This window comes from Giraffa tippelskirchi, chromosome 2 (assembly GCF_054371585.1).
Source record: "Giraffa tippelskirchi isolate mGirTip1 chromosome 2, T2T-mGirTip1v1.2.pri, whole genome shotgun sequence".
Taxonomy (NCBI): Eukaryota; Metazoa; Chordata; class Mammalia; order Artiodactyla; family Giraffidae; genus Giraffa; species Giraffa tippelskirchi.
This window is the reverse complement of record NC_137276.1, coordinates 152,235,250-152,254,636: the sequence shown is the minus strand read 5'-3', so window position 1 is coordinate 152,254,636 and position 19,387 is coordinate 152,235,250. Positions and strand designations below refer to the sequence as shown.

General features: G+C 38.0%; 1 protein-coding gene across 5 annotated transcripts in view; it reads left to right on the top strand.

Annotated features, from left to right (window-relative positions):
• Positions 1-19,387, top strand: part of PARL (presenilin associated rhomboid like) — a 57,574-nt gene that overhangs the window by 20,271 nt on the left and 17,916 nt on the right. For 3 of the 5 annotated variants that reach the window (XM_081571212.1, XM_081571213.1, XM_081571211.1), the window contains exons 5-7: positions 15,102-15,197; positions 15,915-16,064; positions 18,684-18,754. In XM_081571212.1, the coding sequence (XP_081427338.1) occupies positions 15,102-15,197; positions 15,915-16,064; positions 18,684-18,754 (317 nt within the window). The remainder of the gene's footprint in view (positions 1-15,101; positions 15,198-15,914; positions 16,065-18,683; positions 18,755-19,387) is intronic. The other 2 variants (XM_081571215.1, XM_081571214.1) reach the window with 1 other exon arrangement.

The following is a 19,387-nucleotide window of genomic DNA, read 5'->3' as shown; positions in this document are numbered from 1 at the left end:
GGCTGCAAGTACCATGTTAGTAGGTACTTTGCAAATACACATATTATTGTTAGTCCTTATTATTAATCTTAAGAGCCCTGTTAGAAGTATCCTCATTGTTCAAACGGGGTAACTGAGGCTCAGAGTTGTTAAGTAACTTGTCTGAGATCACACAGCTAGGAAGGCTGGAGATGGGAAACAAACTCTTTAGTTCAGAAAATACGCCTTTTATTACATCCTTTCACTTTCTGCTATAGCAAACCTCCACTCATTACTTTTCTGATAAACCACACAGCGTTCCCTCATCCCAGGTATCTGGATGCTGATTCATAGCCCAGATTGCAGCAGATTGTCCCAAGGCAGCAGGCGTCTATCATTGTGAAATGAATAAATGTGCATGGTAACATTAAAATAGAGAATATATAAAATAAAAAATAAATCTCTCTCACTATAGACTTCCAGTTCCATTCCCCATCCATAACCGTTGCCTTTTTAGTTGCTTGTGTATTCTTCCAAAGCATCTGTTTTATAGGCATTTATGTTTACATCTAACTGTGGTTTAAACAATAAATGGTAGCATGTAATACATACTCCTCTACATCTTTATTTTTTTTCGCTTAGTATTTTAAAAGGACATTCCTTGCTGATACAAGTAGATCTATTGCATGCTTTAAAAAAATGTTGTTATTGAAGTGTACCTAGAAGAACATGCACATGTCAGATGTGCAACTAATTTTCACAAACTGAGCACATCTACATAACTAGCACCTCGATCAAGAAATGGAAATTACCAGCATCCCAAAAGAATGATCATTCTTTTGAATGGTGCTTTACTAGTCCATGCAAATGAATACTATTGTAACAGGTTTTCTATTAATGGATATTTAGGTTGTTGTTAGTCTTGCTTTCATTGGAAGATGAATAGTCTCTGGATTTCCCCTGATTCCAGGATGCTGTGGGACCAGTGCTTAATTTGTTTTGTGGATATTTTCCAGGAGGAGCAATTATAGCCACTGTGTAAGGCCGACAGATGATCCTTGTGCCTGTAGTCCTGGTTTCAGGGAACCTGAGGTAGGGACTGCTTGAACTCAGTTCTCTGGCTGCTGTGGATGTATGTGCTTGTCAATGTCTGGACTAGCTGCGTCTAGCTTCAGTCAGATAGCAGAGCTATGGAGGGATGAACTGGCCTATCTTAGAAACAGAAGGCATGCTGTAGTTAGCTACTGAACTCCACTGGGATAGTCTTTTTTCAGGAAAATGGAGAAAGAGGTTGTACCCCCTTCCTTGGCTAAGGAGGAAGATAGACTTGAAATCATTGAACCCCAAACAGTGCTTCTGAAATCAGTGTATCCTTTTTTTAATTCATCATTAAAAATAAAAACACAGTTCGTCCTTGGACACCAATGTAGATGTTAGGGTGCTGACCCTCCACACAGTCAAAAATCTGTGTATAACTTTATAGATGGCACTTTGTTGGATGTTCTGCATCTGTGGAGGACTTCCTTGGTGGCTCAGATGATAACGAATCTGCCTGTGGTGCACTAGATCTGGATTTGATCCCTGGGTAGGGAAAATCCCTGGAGAAGGGAATGGCTACCCACTGCAGTATTCTTACCTGGAGAATCCCATGGATAGAGGAGCCTGGTGGGCTACAGTCCATGGGGTTGCAAAGAGCCAGACACAACTGAGTGACTGACACAAACACTGCATCTGTGGATTCAACAAGCCATAGCTCATGTAGTAACATAGAATTTATTGTTGAAAAAATCTTCGTATAGGTGGACCTGTGACGTTTAAACTCGTGTTGTTCAGGTGTTAACTTGAATACAATTCAGTGGTTTTTATTACGTTCACAAGTTTTTGCTACTATCACCATCACCTAAGCCCAGAATATTTTCATTATCCCATAAAGAAACCCCATAGCCAGTGGCAAGTCTCTCCCTGTTGCTCTCCTCCATTCGTCCTTAGACAACCACTTTCTTTCTCTGTGGATTTGCCTGTTCTGGACACTTCATAAAAATGGAATCACATAATATGAGGCATTTTGTGGCTGCTTCTTTCACTGATGTATAATATTTCACTTCTTTCACTTATGTGTAATGTTTTCAGAGTTCATTTACAGTGGCATGTGTCAGTACATGCTTCTTTTTATGGCTAAATAATATTCCATTATATGGATATATCACATTTTGTTCATTCATCTGTTGATGGACATTTATTTCCACTTTTTGGCTTAGTGTTATGATAATGCTGCAGCCCAACTTTTCATATATGTGTATTGTGTGGACATATGTTTTCATTTCTCTTTGAGTATACCTAGAAGTGGAATTGTTGGGTCATATGGTACTCTGTTTAACTTCTTAAAAATTGTGGTAAAAAAACACATAAAATACACCATTTAAACCATTTTTTTTTTTTTTTTTATAAATTTATTTATTTTAGTTGGGGGCTAATTACTTTACAATATTGTAATAGTTTTTGCCCTACATTGACATGAATCAGCCATGGGTTTACATGTGTTCCCCTTCCTGGACCCCCCACCCACCTCCCTCCCCATCCCATCCTTCTGGATCATCCCATTGCCCCGGCCCTGAGCCCTTGTCACATGCATCGAACATGGAATGGTGTTCTGTTTCACATATGATAATATACATGTTTCAATGCTATTCTCCCAGAACGTCCCACCCTCACCTTCTCCCTCAGAGTCCATAAAATTGTTCCATGCATCTGTGTCTCTTATTCTGTCTCGCATATAGGGTTATCGTTACCATCTTTCAAATTCCATATATATGCATTAGTATACTGTATTGTTGTTTTTCTTTCTGGCTTACTTCACTCTGTATAATGGGCTCCAGTTTCATCCATCTCAGTAGAACCGATTCAAATGTATTTTTTTTAATGGCTGAGTAATATTCCATTGTGTATATGTACCACAGCTTCCTTATCCATTCGTCTGCTGATGGACATCTAGGTTGCTTCCATGACCTGGCTATTGTAAACAGTGCTGCGATGAACATTGGGGTACACGCGTCTCTTTCAATTCTGGTTTCCTCGGTGTATATGCCCAGCAGTGGGATTGCTGGGTCATATGGCAGTTCTATTCCCAGTTTTTTAAGGAATCTCCACACTGTTCTCCATAGTGGCTGTACTAGTTTGCATTCCCACCAACATTTAAACCATTTTTGAGTGTACAGTTCAATGGAGTTAAGTATATTCAGATTGTTATGAAGCATCTCCAGAACTCTTTTTGTTTTGTGAAACTGACACTCTGTACCCGTTATACAATGATTTCCCTTTATACCCCTTCCCCACCCCTTGGTAACTATCATGCCACTTTCTGTTTCTATAATTTGACTACTTTAGATACCTCATATAAGTGAAGTCATACAGTACTTGTCTTTTTTGACTGGTTTGTTTCACTTAACATATACCCAAAGGTCATCCATATTGTAACATGTGACAGGACTTCCTTTTTTTTAAGGCTGAATAATTTATTCCATTGTGTGTATGCACCACATTTTGTTTATCCTTTTGTTCTTTGATAGCCTTTTGCTTCTACCTCTTGCCTCCTGTGAATAGTGCTGCCAAGAACGTGGGTGTGCAAATCTCTTTGTGTCCCTGCTTTCAGTTATTTTGGATATATACCCAGAAATGGGATTGCTAAATTTATGGTAGTTCCATACTATTTTCCGTACTGTTTGTACCATTTTACAATCCTGCCAACAGTGTACAAGGTTTCTGATTTCTCTGCATCCTTGCTAGCGCTTGAAAATTTCTGTTTATGGTTTTTTTTAAAATGGGTGCCATCCTAATGGGTGTGAGGTGATGCATCATTGTGATTTTGGTTTCCATTTCTCTAATGGTGTTGCATGTCTTTTCATATGCTGGCTGGCCATTTGAATGTCTTCTTTGGATAAATGTTCAAACTCTTCTCTCACTTTAATCAGGTTGGCTTTTGTTGAGTTGTAGGAGTTCTTTATATGGTCTAGATATTAACCCTTTATCAGCTATATGATTTGCAAATATTTTCTCTCATTCGGTAGGTTGCCTTTCACTCGTGTTCTTTGCATGAAAGCTTTTAGGTTTGATGTCACATCTATTTTTGCTTTTTTGTTTGTGTTTTTGGTGTCATATTGAAGAAATCATTGCCAAATCTAATGTTTTGAAACTTTCCCCCTATTTTCTTCTAGGAGTTTTATAGTTTTGGTCTTAGCTTTAGGTCTCTAATCAGTTTTTAGTTAGTTTTTGTATATGGTGTAAAAAAGTGAGCAAAATATTTGAACATTTATTCAAAGATGACTTTCAAATGGCCAACCAGCATATGAAAAGATGGTGTAAGGTAAGAGTCCAAGTGCATTCTTTTAAGTGTGGATATCTACTTTTCCCTGTGTTCTTTCTGTAGAATTGCCAGGTTGTTTTCTAAAGTGAGTGTACCATTTTATATTCTCTTAGGCAATGTGTAAGGATTCCATGTGTTATTACTTGTCTTTTTCTATCAGCAACTACAGTTTTTTTGGTATTTTTTTATTGTGGTAAAATATACATAACATACAATCTATCATTTTAGCCATAAAGTGTGTAATTCATTGGCATTAAGTGCGTTCAGTGTTGTGCAGCCATCATCACTATCCATTTCTGGAACTTTTCATCATCCCAAACAGAAACTCTGTACCTGTTAAGCAATAACTTCCTGTTCCTCTACCCCTAAGCCTTTGGTAACCACCATTCTACTTTCTATTTCTATGAGTTTGCCTGTATTTCATATAGGTGGAATTATAAAGTATGTTTTTGTGTATGGCTTCTGTTTAGCGTACTGGTTTCCAGGTTCATTCACATTTTAGCATATATCAAAATTTCATTCTTTTTTAATGCTGAATGCTGTTTTTTTTTTCAATTTAAAAAAAATTGTAGTTGATTTACAATGTGTTAATTTCTTCTGTACAGCAAAGTGACTCAGTTATATATATATTTATACACGTACATCCCTTTTTAAAAATACTCTTTTCCATTATAGTTTATCGTAGGATATTGAATATAGTTCTGTGTGCTATATATACAGTAGGATGTTGTTGTTTATCCCTTCTGTATACTAAAGCTTACATCTGCTAACCCCAACCTCCTAGCCCACCATCCCTCCTCCAGCTTCCTCCCGCTTGGGAACCACAAGTCTGTTCTCTGTGTTTGTGAGGCTGTTTCTGTTTCGTGTGTGTGCATGTGTATGTTAGTTGTTCAGTCATGTCCGACTCTTTGCAGTCTCATGGATTGTAGCCCAGCCAGGCTCCTCTGTCTATAGAATTCTCCAGACAAGAATACTGGAGTGAGTTGCCATGCCCTTCTCCAAGGGATCTTCCTTACCCAGGGGTTGAACCTGGGTCTCCACATTGCAGGCAGTTTCTTTACCCTCTGAATCATCAGCAAAGCCCTCTATAGGTTCATTTGTGTCATATTTTAGATTCCACATGTAAGTGATATATATGTCTTTCTCTTTCTGACTTCGCTTAGTATGATGATCTCTAGCTTCATCCATGTTGCTATAAATGGTATTTCATTTTTTATATCTGAATAGTATTCCATTATATGTATGTGCCACATCTTTATCCATTCATCTGTTGATGGACATCTAGGTTTTCTTCATATCTTGGCTATTGTAAATAAGTGCTGCTATAAATATAGGGGAGCATGTATCTTTTTTGAGGTATGTCTGAGATATATGCCCAGGAGTGGAATTGCTGGATCATATGGTAATTCTTAGTTTTCAGAGAAACCTCCTTACTGTTTTCCACAGTGGCCGCAACATCTTACATTCCCACAAACAGTGTAGGAGGAGGATTCTCTTTTCTCCACACACCTTTTCCAGCATGATGGCCATTCTGACCAGTGTGCAGTGATACTTTACTATAGTTTTAGTTTTGGTTTGCATTTCTCTAATAATTAGCAATGTTGAGCCTCTTTTCATGTGTCTGTTGGCCATCTGTATTTCTTCTTTGGAAGTTAAGCCCTTGTCAGTTGCATTGTTTGCAGATATTTTCTCCCATTCTGTAGATTGTTTTTTTCATTTTGTTTATGGTTTCCTTTGCTATGCAAAGGCTTGTAAGTTGGACTAGATCTCATTTGTTTGATTTTGTTTTTATTTATTTTTGTTGCCTTGGAAGACTGACGTAAGAAAACATTGGTATGATTTATGTCAGAATGTTTTGCCTGTGATCTCTTGCAGGAGTTTTAAGGTGTCATATCTTATGTTTAAGACTTCAAGCCATTTTGAGTTAATTTTTGTGTATGATGAGAGGGTGTACTTTAACTTCACTGATTTACACATGGCTGTCCCGCTTTCCCAACACCACTTGAAGAGACTTTCCCATTGTATTAAGGCTGAATAAGATTGTATGGATACACTACATTTTATTTATCCAGTCATCTGTCAATGACTGGCATTGGTTTGTTTTCACCTTTTGGCTCTCATGAATAATGCTGCTAAGAACATTTATGTGTAAGTGTGTTTTAGTCCCTGCTTTCTATTTTTTGGCATGTATATTTAGGAATGGAATTGCTGCATCAAATGAAAATTCTGTCTTTAACTTTTTGAGAAACTGCTGACTTTCACAGTAGTTGCACCATTTTATATTCTCACCAACAATGTATAAGAGTTCATTTCTCCTTATCTTTGCCAATGCTAGTTAGTTTCCTCTTTTCTTTCTTTTAATAACAGCCGTCTTAATGTATGGCAAGTGATATCTCATTGTTTTGACTGCGTTTCCCTAATGACTAGTAATGCCGAGCATCTTTTCATATACAAGTGTCCATTTATTCTTCAGAGAAATGTCTGTTTAAATCCTTTGTCCAGGGACTTCCCTGGTGATCCAGTGGCTTAGACTCTATACTCCCAATGCAGGGGGTCCAGGTTCAATTCCTGGTCAGGGAACTAGGTCCCACATGCCACAACTATGACCAAGCACAGTCAAATAAAAAAAAAAGTCCTTTGTCCAAGGATTTTTTTTTTTGGCTGGACCACGCTGGGATCTTAGTTCCTGGATCAGGGATTGAACCCTTGCCCCCTGCAGTGGAATCGTGGAGTCCTCATCACTGCACTGCCAGGGAAGTCTTGCTTTGTTCATTTTTGAGTTGTCTTTTTGTTGAGCTGTAAGATTTCTTTATATATTTTGGATATTAGATCTTTTTTAGATATATAATTTGCAAGTATTTTTCCTATTCTGTGCAGTGTCATCACTTTAATAGTGTTCTTTGCAGCACAGACTTTTAATTTTAATGAAGTCCATTTTATTCATTTTTTTATTTATTGTGCTTTAAGTGTTATATCAAGGAAACTGTGGCCTAATCCATGATCACAAAAATTTCCACCTTTTCTAAGAGTTTTATAGTTTTAGTTTTTATATGTAGGTTTTTGATTCACTTTGAATTATGGTTTGTATTCAGTTTGAGGAAGATGTCCAAATTCATTCTTTTCCTGGTGGATAGCTACTTGCTTCAGCACCATTTGTTAAAAAGACTATTCTTTTTTCTTTTTTTTTTAAATTTTTTATTTTATGTTGGGGGATAGTTGATTAACAATGTTGTGATAGTTTCAGGTGAATAGCCAAGGGACTCAGGCTGTACATACATATAAGCCACCACATAACATTGAGCAGAGTTCCATGTGCCATACACTACGTCCTTGTTGGTTATCCATTTTAAATATAGCAGTGTGTACATGTCCATCCCAAATTCCTTAACTGTCCCTTCGCCTCTTCCTTCCTCCCAACCATAAGTTTGTTCTCTAAGTCCATAAGTCTGTTGGTAGATTCATTTGTATAATTTATTTTTAGATTCCACATATAAGGGATATCATATGATATCTCTCCTTCTTTGTCTGACTGACTGCATTCAGTATGACAATTTCAAGGTCCATCCATGTTGCTGCAAATGTCATTATTTCATTCTTTTCAGTGGCTGAGTAATATTCCATTGTATATGTGTACCATATCTTCTTATCCATTCCTCTGTTGATGGACATTTAGGTTACTTCCCTGTCTTGGTTATTGTAAACAGTGCTGCAGTGAACATTGGGATGCACGTATCCTTTCGGCTCATGTTGTTCTCCAGATATATGCCCAGGAGTGGGATGGCAGGGTCATACAGTAGCTCTAATTTTAGTTTTTTAAAGAAACTCCATACTGTTCTCCATAGAAGCTGTACCAGTTTACATTTCCACCAACAGTGTAGGAGGATTCTCTTCTCTCCAAACCCTCTCCAGCATTTGTTTGTAGATTTTTTATGATAGCCATTTTGACTAGTGTGAGGGGATATCTCATTGTAGTTTTGATTTGCATTTCTCTGATAATTAGTGATGTTGAACATCTTTTCATGTGTCTCTTGGTCATCTCTGTGTTTTCTTTGGAGAAATGTCTATTTAGGTCTTCTGCCCATTTTTTGACTGGGTTGTTTTGATGCTGTGAAGCATCATGAACTGTTTATAAATTTTAGAGACTAATCTCTTGTCAGTCACATTGCTTGCAAGTATTTTCTCCCAATCTGTGGGTTGTCTTTTTGTTTTATTGTTTCCTTTGCTTTGTAAAAGCTTTTGAGTTTAAGTAGGTCCAATTTGTTCATTTTTATTTCCATTATCCTGGGAGATGGGTTGAAAAAGATATTGCTGTGATTTATGTCAGAGAGTGTTCTGCCTATATTTTCCTTTAGGAGTTTTATAGTGTCCGGTCTCACATTTAAGTCTTTAATCCATTTGAGTCTTATTTTTGTGTATGGAATTAAAAAATGATCTAATTTCATTTTTTTTTACATATGGGACTATCTTTTCAGCATTGTGTAGTCTTGCTTCCTTTGTCATTAAAAAAGCTATTCTTTTCCCATTGAATTGTCTGGGACCACAATTAAAAAAAACAAGGCAGTTGACATAGTTGTATGGATGTACTGCTGGACTCTCAATTCTGTTCCACTGGTCAATATGCATATCCTTTGGACATACTGTCTTGATTACTGTAGCTTTGTATTTTAAGTTTTTAGACTGGGAACTGTGAGTCTTCCAGTGTTGTTAATATGGAGTATTATATTGATTACAGTATGTTGAACCAGTTTTGCATTCCTAAAAAAGTACTTGGGCATGGTTTATAATTTATATTATGCTGAATTTGATATGACAGTATTTTCTTGAGGATTTTCTATCTGTATTCATAATGGATATTGATAGTTTTCTTGTGATGTCTTTGTCTGGTTTTAATGTCAAGGTAATGTCCACCCAGAAACTCAAGAGTATTATTTGAAATAGAGTAACCCAGAAACTCAGTGTTATCTTAATTGAAACAGTTAGTGAGATCATACTAGATTAAGGTATGCCCTGAATCCAATGACTTGTGTCCTTATAATAAGGGAAGAGAACAGAAAGACACCAATAGAATAAAAGGGCCTGTGAAATGAGGGAGCCAGAGATTGGAGAGATGTGCTATAAGCCAAGAAATGCCAAGAACCACCAGAACCTACGAAGAAGGAAAGAATCTTTCCTAGATTCTTCATAAGGAAGTATGACCCAGGTGACAATTCTGTCCTCCAGGATGGTAGGAGAATACAGTTTTATTATTTTAAGCCATCTAGTTTGTAGTAATTTATTATAGCAGCTCTCAGAATGTAATATACCAGTTAAGCCATCTGGTCTTGGGCTTTTCTTTTTTCCTTTTTTAAATAATTAATTAATTAATTAATTAATTAATGCATGCCTATGCTGGGTCCTCATTGCTGTCTGGGCTTTTTCTCTAGTTGCAGTGAGCAGGGGCTACTCCTAGTTGGGGTATGTGGGCTTCTCATTATGGTGGCTTCTCTTGTGGAGCAAGGACTCTAGGTGTGCAGGCTTCAGCAGTTGCAGCTCCCGGGCTCTAGAGCACAGGCTCAGTAGTTGTGGTGCATGGACCTAGTTGCTCCACAGCATGTGGGATTCTCCCGGACCAGGGATCGAACCTGTGTCCCCTGCATTGGCAGGCAAATTCTTTACCACTGAGCCAGCAGGGAGGCCCTTGGGCTTTTATTTATGTGAATTTTTTGATTGTTATTAATAATTCAGTCTCTTTACTTCTTATAAAGGCCTATTCAGATTTTCTCTTTCTTCTTGAGTCAGTTTCAATGCTTTGTCTTTCTGGGAATTTGTCAGTTTCATCTATGTTATTCTCACTTGCTGATATGCTATTGTTCATAGTATTCTTAGAATCCTTTTTATTTCTGTAAGATCAGTAGTAACATTCTGCTTTCTTTCCTGATTTTAGGGATTTTGAGTCTTTTTTTCTTTGTCAGTCTAGCTAAAGGTTTGTCAGCTGATGATGTCAAAGAACCAACTTTCAGTTTCATTGATTTTTCTCTAGTTTTCTAGTCTCTACTTCATCCAAACTCTTTATTATTTCCTTCCTTCTACTTGCTTTGTGTTTACTTTATTCTTTTTTTTTCTCCTAGTTTGTTAAAGTGGAAGCTTAGGTTATTGCTTTGAGGTCTTTTTTAGTGTAGGCATTCACAGCCCTGTTTTTGCTATATCCTCTAAGTTTTAGTATTGACTGAGCATGATCTACCATAACAAAATATTACACCATAGACCAGGTGGCTTAAGCAACAGAAATTAATTTTCTCATAATTCTGGGGTTTGAAGTCCAGCATGGTCAGTTTCTGGTGAGATCTTTCTTAGCTTACCTTCTTGCTATGTCTTCATATGGCAGGTAGAGAGAGCAGGAGCACCTGTGTCTTCATATGGCAGGTACAGCAAGAGCATGCTCTCTGGTATCTCTCTAATAAAGACATTAATCCCATCATGAAGGCCCCACCTCTAAATCTGATTACCTCCTAAGGTCCCATCAGATACCATCCTGTTAAGGATTGGGTCTTCAACATATGAATCTTAGGGGTACACAGTTCAGTTCGTGGCAGGTATGTTCTCTTTTTGTTTTCATTCATTTCACAGTACTTCCTAATTTTCCTTGTGATTTCTTCTTTGATCTATTTATTGGTTATTTAAGAGTGTGTGATTTTCACATTTTTTTAATCATTAGCATTTATTAATAGGATGGATAAATATAGGTTGAAAAACATACTTGACAGCAAAATATCAAATTGGTAGCTGGACTATAAAATGTATGTGCATGTATGCTAGGTTGCTTCAGTCATGTCTGACTCTGTGTGACCCTGTGGACTGCAGCCTGCAGCCTGCCAGGCTCCTCTGTCCATCGGATTTTCTAGGCAAGAATACTGGAGTGGGTTGCCATGCCTTCCTCCAGGAGATCTTCTCGATCTGGGGATTGAACCCTGGTCTGTTAAGTCTACCTGTACTGGCAGGTGGGTTCTTACCACAGGCTACCTGGGAAGCCCATAAAATATATACATTTTTAAAAACATTAAAAAAAATTTTTTTTACAAAGAGCATTTACTATAATGGTCACTTACATCTTGTCATTCACATAGCAACAGTAGAGATCCCAGGGGTAGCATGCAGAACTGAAGTGCCCCAAGGAGGACAGAGGCAAGAGTAGAATAATATGCTGAGAAAGGACTCTTAAGAGCAATACCAAAAAAAAACAGACAAAAATATGACGAAATTGTACCTGAGTGACGAGAAGCTCAGTTTCAAATCCAGAAACCTGGGTTAACACTTAAGTTATTCTGCTTCATTCTTTTCTTTGGATGCTTAACCCAGCCAGCACTTCTATCTTGTAACCAAATCCAATGTGATCAATCACTAATCAGTTAAAGCCTCAGCTTTCTACTGAAGAGTTCCTGATAACCTGATGGAGACATACTTGCTCTGGCTTCAGTTAGCATGCTGTCAAACATCCCTCCCTGTGCTTAACATGCCGACAGAGAACCCAAGTCTTCCTCTTCTCCTTATTTACCGTGAATACACACTTACAAACAGGAAGCATTGACACCCCTTTTTAGTAAACATTCCTTTAGAAACATTAAAAGGGGAGGACCTCCCTCCTACATTCCACATATTTTTGAATTTTACAAATGTATTACTGACATGTAATTTTATTCCATTGTTGTTAGAGAACATACTTTTTATAATTTTAGTTTTGAAATTTTCAGTTTGAAAATTTATTGAGACTTGTTTTATGCCTGAACATATGGTCTCTCCTGGATAATGTTCCATGTGCGCCTCAGAAGAATGTGTATTCTCTTGAGTGGTATGTTCTATAGATGTCTGTTAGGTCAAGTTGATTTATAGTATTCAAATCTTCTACATCCTTGCTGATCATCTAATTCTATCCATTGTCACAAATGAAGTGTTGAAGTTTCCCAACTATTATTGAGTCATTTATTTTTCCCTTAAGTTCTGTCAATTTTTACTTCATATATTTTGGGTTTCTATTGTTGTTTATAATTGTCATATCTTCCTTGTGGATATCAAGATTTTTTTTTATGACCCTTTTGTCATTATGTAATATCATTCTTTGTCTCTAGTAACAAATACCATCTTGAAGTCTACTGTTTTTTTTTATTCTTGTGACTTTCTGGATCCCAGGAATATGTGAGGTTTTGTAAGCACCTGTGAACATCTCATTGCTAATATTTTCCTTTTAAGATTTTTGTTTAGTCTCTATTATCCATCACCTCAGCCACCTGGGAACTTAAACACTTGCCTATAATTGCTTTTGACAGATTCCCCCTGGGGAATGAATTTTGCACTTGAGCTCCCAGTCAGATCAAATACAGACATCCTTGCTAGTGGGGTCTTCCAAGAAATTATTATCAGATAGGTCAGATGATGATAGTTCTTTGGGAACAAGGCTTTGGAAGAGATTTAGCTCCATTCTGCAGTCTCTGGTGGTTGCCAGGCAGCACTGGGAAAGTGAATTGTTTTCATGTAACTTATATCTGGAAAGTGACTAGAGCAAGTTAAAATGCCTCAAAGCTCACTATTCTTACTGAGTTTCATCCATTTTTCTTAAAAAAAAAAAAAAATACTGGATTGCTGCAAGCCTTTGGCTAGTTTCCAGAGTTCTGAAAAAGTTGATTCTAACATTTTTTTTGGCCGACTTTTTCACTGCTTTTATGAAGGAGAGAGGTTTTGGAGGTCTTTATTCCATATTCTTTCTGATAAAATCCAGTGCATCACTTTTGGCAAAGGTAAACACTGAGGCACCAGCAACCTTTCCAAATCAATAGTGCCAAGCTAGTCCTAGGCATGACTGAGTTAGGAGGAGGCAAGTAACCCTTCTCCTAAATGGAGATACAAACAGAGACCTTAAACACTTCTACCTCTAAAAGGAAAAGGAGAGGGAAGGAACCATTTTCTTGGAGTATCTACATACTAGATGTATGTACTATGGGCTCCCTGGTGGCTCAGACAGTAAAGAATCCACCTACAATGCAGGAGACCCAGGTTCTATCCCTGTGTTAGGAAGGTCCCCAGGAGAAGGGAATGGCTACCCACTCCAGTATTCATACCTGGAGAATTCCATGGACAGAGGAGCCTGGCGAGCTACAGTCCATGTGGTCACAAAGAGTCAGTTATGACTGAGTGACTCACACACACACACACACACAACCTTTATGATGTGTAGCAAGTTTTATTCTCACTTTACAGTGAGGAAACCGAAGTGAAGGCCGTGCAATGCCACAGGCCACAAACCTTCTAAGGGCATACCTTTAGGATTCAGACCTAAAAAGGCTATTCCCTTTATACCATAATTTTTACTTTTTGATTTATCGCTGTGTGATCACTACATTTAATCATATTTTCTCATCTAGTCATCTTTCGACTCTTTGAGGTAGTTTTTGTTTTTTTTTTTTTTTACACAGAAGAGGAAACTGAGGCTGAAATGTTAGGCCTCTTGCCCGGGTTATAGTGTAAACAGGACAGAGTCGGTCCTGCTAGTTTCCTTCACCCTTAACTTTAGACAATGTGCAGTGCTTCGGAGGATTGTCACCTCCTTTCCTGCTCACTTGCTTCTGGGGATCAGCCTATACTGTTTCCCAGTTACGGAGCTCTTTGGTGTCTGAAGTCCTAGAGTGACCAAGGTCAAAAGAAATCCCCTTGGTTATCCGTGTCTCTGTCTAGTAGAAAGAGGACTAGATTAGAAATTCTGGCTTAGCAGAATGTTGCTAGAATTGGTCCTTATCATTGAAGAAGTTGAGAGGGCTAGTTGCTTGTTGCTTAAAAGAGATTGGAAGAATGAATACATGTTTAAATTTCTTTAATTCAAGTAGATGCGTGCCTACTACATGTAAGGTACCTAAAATTAATGTATTTTTTAAAGTTTGCAGCTCTTAATAACTTAGTTCTTCCCTAGAATTAACTATTGTGTCATAAACCTACTAATCAATAGACTTTTTAACTATTTAACTATTTTGTCAATAAGCTTACTCAATTTAGTGGAAATTCTGGCAACTTCAGTTCTTGCAGAAAAATGAAACAGTCACCTAACTCACACATGTAAACATATTTTCAAAAGCAATTGTAAAATTCTTCCAAACTATTCCTGAATTCTTAAATAATGAGTGTTTTTCTCAGACCTGTGTGGATCTGCATCTATACAGATGATCTTTTTTTTTTTTGAACTTATTTTTGGTCTGTGTCGAGCAGCATGTGTAATCTTGGTTCCCCAACTAGGAATCGAACCTGCATCCCCTGCGGTGGAAGTGCAGAGTCTGAACCACTGGGCCACCAGGGAAGTCCCTACACAGATGATCCATAGTGTTTCTGAAAGCTGTTCAAAAGTTGAAGAAGCATACCATTCCCTTTGGAAAAAGAAGTGATGTTTTGTAGCTTTTTTACTTTTGGCCAAAGAACCTAATTCTGTACATTACTTCTGTCTTTGACTTGGCCATTTTCAAACAGTAATTACAGATCTGATATTTATTGAGAAGAAGTAAAATATGGAGCTGAGTGAAGGAAGTTAGCTCCTAGAGCATTTGCGGTTTTATAGGAATTTTCTGACTTTAGCAACCCATAGACAGTTTTGATACTCAAAACCATTGATTTCACTTACTTTTCTTAACTTACCCCCTCTCCCAAGTATGTAATACATTTTTTTGTGTGATACTCTAATGTGGTATAAAATCTTATTCATGTGGACTTTTGATTAGACTTTCTTTGCTTTTATTTTTAATTTCCTAAATTAGAAATGTTTATTTTGTAGGTATCATAGCTGCAAATGTTTTTGTATTTTGTTTGTGGAGAGTACCTTCTCTGCAGCGGACAATGATCAGATACTTCACATCCAATCCAGCCTCAAGTAAGTCTAACTTGTGTGATTTTTATTTTGAGGTAGAGGTAATATGATCCCCTGGAGAAGGAAATGGCAACCCCCTCCAGTATTCTTGCCTGGAGAATCCCAGGGACGGGGGAGCCTGGTGGGCTGCCGTCTGTGGGGTCACACAGAGTCGGACACGACTGAAGTGACTTAGCAGAGGTAATATGAAAGAAATATGCTTTATGGTAATAGAAGTGCTATAAGAAAGATGACTAACTTGTCAGTAGTTATAAGCAAAATCTGGAGGACAGGCTGTAAGCTCGTGGCAGACAGAAACCTCATTTCTCTTACAGCTGTATCCAGGCACCTAAAATGTACCTTGCACATAGTAGATTTCCATAAAAATTTTTTAGTGACTTAAGATCATGATCACCACAAGTTTACTCTTTAAAGAGACTATTATATACAGTTTTATTTCTGTGATTTAAATAATTTACTAATTATTTTTTCTAGCTAACTTTTTCCCTATGACAAGTTGCTTTTGTTGACCTGAGAATTTTTATTGGTTGCTATAGAAAAGAGATTTAAGGTAGCTCTGTACCACTTTGAAAAATGCTATCTTAAAACATCTTACCCAGTCTTTGAGCTCTCTGGTTTGTTTTGCATGTTTTTTTCATAATGATAATGAAAAAAATCTAAAATGGATCGTTTTTCCTGGCTGTGTGTGCACAATTACAGGACATTTTCTTTCTCTTATAGAGGTCCTTTGTTCTCCAATGTTGCTGTCAACGTTCAGTCATTTCTCCTTGTTTCACATGGCAGCCAATATGTATGTCTTGTGGAGCTTCTCCTCCAGCATAGTGAACATTCTGGGTCAAGAGCAGTTCATGGCAGTATACTTATCTGCAGGTAATCAGCTTTCTTCTTGGGCTTGTCCAGAGTTTAAGTGCTCTCACCTATCTGGAGAAGGGACAAAGGGAATGATTATAGCTACATTCTATATACAGTAATCCTCAGTACATATTTGTTTCTCAGATTGTATATAGAGAAGGATACAAGCTGGTGTAGTACTTAAGCATGTCATTTTTGTCTCCCAAGGCCTTGGTTTCTTTAGCTCAGGCCCACCATTTTATAGATGAGTGGTTCCCAGACTTCTCGGCTGCCTTAATCATGTGGATCTTTGTTAAATAACTTTACACTCATTTCCAAAGTGTGTTCAGTTTCCAGAAAGCTTTTGATTAGAGCTCTCCAGTAAGATTGTCAAGAATGAGTTTGTTCATTTTGTTGCAAGCATATATTAGCATGGAACCACTCTAGTCATCCTGGACTTGGCAGCATTTCCTTATTTCAGCTTGAAAATGATAACTCAGGATTCCAGGTTCCTAAACGCTGCTAAACTGGCAGTTGGTTGATTAAAGTTTGCTGGTCTCAAAAAACCGTGAACTTCCAGATGTTCAAGCTGGTTTTAGAAAAGGCAGAGGAACCAGAGATCAAATTGCCAACATTCGCTGGATCATCGAAAAAGCAAGAGAGTTCCAGAAAAGCATGTATTTCTGCTTTATTGACTATGCCAAAGCCTTTGACTGTGTGGATCACAATAAACTGTGGAAAACTCTGAAAGAAATGGGAATACTAGACCACCTGACCTGCCTCTTGAGAAACCTGTATGTAGGTCAGGAAGCAACAGTCAGAACTGGACATGGAACAACAGACTGGTTCCAAATAGGAAAAGGACTACGTCAAGGCTGTATATTGTCACCCTGCTTATTTAACTTATATGCAGAGTACATCACGAGAAACGCTGGGCTGGATGAAGCACAAGCTGGAATCAAGATTGCCAGGAGAAATATCAATAACCTCAGATATGCAGATGACACCATCCTTATGGCAGAAAGTAAAGAGGAACTAAACAGCCTCTTGATGAAAGTGAAAGAGGAGAGTGAAAAAGTTGGCTTAAAGCTCAACGTTCAGAAAACTAAGATCATGGCATCTGGTTCCATCACTTCATGGGAAATAGATGGGGAAACAGTGGAAACAGTGTCAGACTTTATTTTTTTGGGCTCCAAAATCACTGCAGATGGTGACTGCAGCCATGAAATTGAAAGATGCTTACTCCTTGGAAGCAAAGTTATGACCAACCTAGACAGCATATTAAAAAGCAGAGACATTACTTTGTCAACAAAGGTCTGTCTAGTCAAGGCTATGGTTTTTCCAGTGGTCATGTATGGATGTGCGAGTTGAACTGTGAAGAAAGCTGAGCGCTGAAGAATTGATGCCTTTGAACTGTGGTGTTGGAGAAGACTCTTGAGAGTCCCTTGGACTGCAAGGAGATCAGTCCTTGGTGTTCATTGGAAGGACTGATGTTGAAGCTGAAACTCCAATACTTTGGCCACCTGATGCGAAAAGCTGACTCCTTTGAAAAGACCCTGATGCTGGGAAAGATTGAAGGCAAGAGGAGAAGGGGACGACAGAGAATGAGATGGTTAGATGGCATCACCGACTCAATGGACATGAGTTTGGGTAAACTCCAGGAGTTGGTGATGGACAGGGAGGCCTGGCGTGCTGGGGTTCATGGGGTCACAAAGAGTCGGACACTACTGAGTGACTGAACTGAACTGTCTCAAAAAAAAATTTATTTTGTTTGCAAAATGTACTTAAAGCCATAAAGTATAAAAATTCATTCCTAAAATCCTTTCATTTAAAAACAGTGTATCTGCCAGTTATGTGTAGTGAAAAGACACTCAACTTGGAGACGGAAGACCTAGGTTCAGATCCTATTTCTGCTACCAGCTGTGTAATGTTGCAAAAAAGACTGCACCTCTCTGAGGGTGATGGTACTTACTCTCATGACCTGGGGTTGTAGAAGGGATGAAAATAGAAGCATCTACCACAAGATCCAGAGTGGGTACTTAATCATTGTTAATCACTCATGTGCATCTAGTCCCTCAAAACAGAAGCTGAGTAATATCTTTGGCCTATGTGTGTAGTTCTTTCCCCCAAACACTAATGTTGTTGTAAGTATAGAGAGTCTCTTTCAAGTGCCATTAATTCCTGCTCCACAGAAAGTTGTTTTTCGAAATTAGCCACACTCAAGGTCAGATGACATTGGTGCCAAAGGGACCTAAAAAATCATCTAGTCTAGATGTGCAGCACTTTCGTTTGGCAAACTGGGTAAAATACAGACTCCCTGATCCCACTCCAGAGATTCTGATTTAGTGTGTAGCGTGCAGTCCAGAGAATTCCCAGACAGTTGGTGAGTTTGGGCCATAGTCTTTCTTCATACAGTGTAGATGAGGAAAATGAAAATTAAGAGGTAGAATGAATGATCCTGTGTTACTCAGTAAGTGGTGCAGTGGGTCAGACTTTGCTTTCCTTATAATATATCTGAAGTGATAGGCAGGAGAAGTGTTTATGCCTGCACCTTGACTGGGGAAGAAACCCAACTGTTGGTCTTCATGGAGTGGAGGTCAGAAATGGAAGCCATTTTTATATCTCACTGAAATTACTTAAATGTGATTTATTTCTTAGGTGTTATTTCCAATTTTGTCAGTTATGTGTGTAAAGTTGCCACAGGAAGATATGGACCATCACTCGGTGCAGTAAGTATTTCTAGTTAAAATTTTTCACTTCATTTTGAAATAATTTTAGACGTACAAGAAAGTTGCAAAATGAGTACAAAGATTCATATTACCCTTAATCCTGTTATTAACTGCAAAACCACAGTACAACTATCAAAGCAGGAAGTTAATATTAAAACAATACTACTAACTAATCTGTGTCTAATATAGAATGTATACATTTGTAAAGCCTTATGAATTTCAGGCTATAGCTTTTAGTCATCTATATATACTTAACTGGCACAGAGTACATATCATGAGGAGTCGTCAAAATAGTGGGTATGGTGACTGCAGCCATGAAATTAAAAGACGCTTACTCCTTGGAAGGAAGGTTATGGCCAACCTAGATAGCATATTTAAAAGCAGAGACATTACTTTGCCAACAAAAGTCCGTCTAGTCAAGGCTATGGTTTTTCCAGTGGTCATGTATGGATGTGAGAGTTGGACGGTGAAGAAAGCTGAGCGCCGAAGAATTGATGCTTTTGAACTGTGGTGTTGGAGAAGACTCTTGAGAGTTCCTTGGACTGCAAGGAGATCCAATCAATCCATCCTAAAAGAGATCAATCCTGGGTGTTCATTGGAAGGTCTGATGTTGAAGCTGAAACTCCAATACTT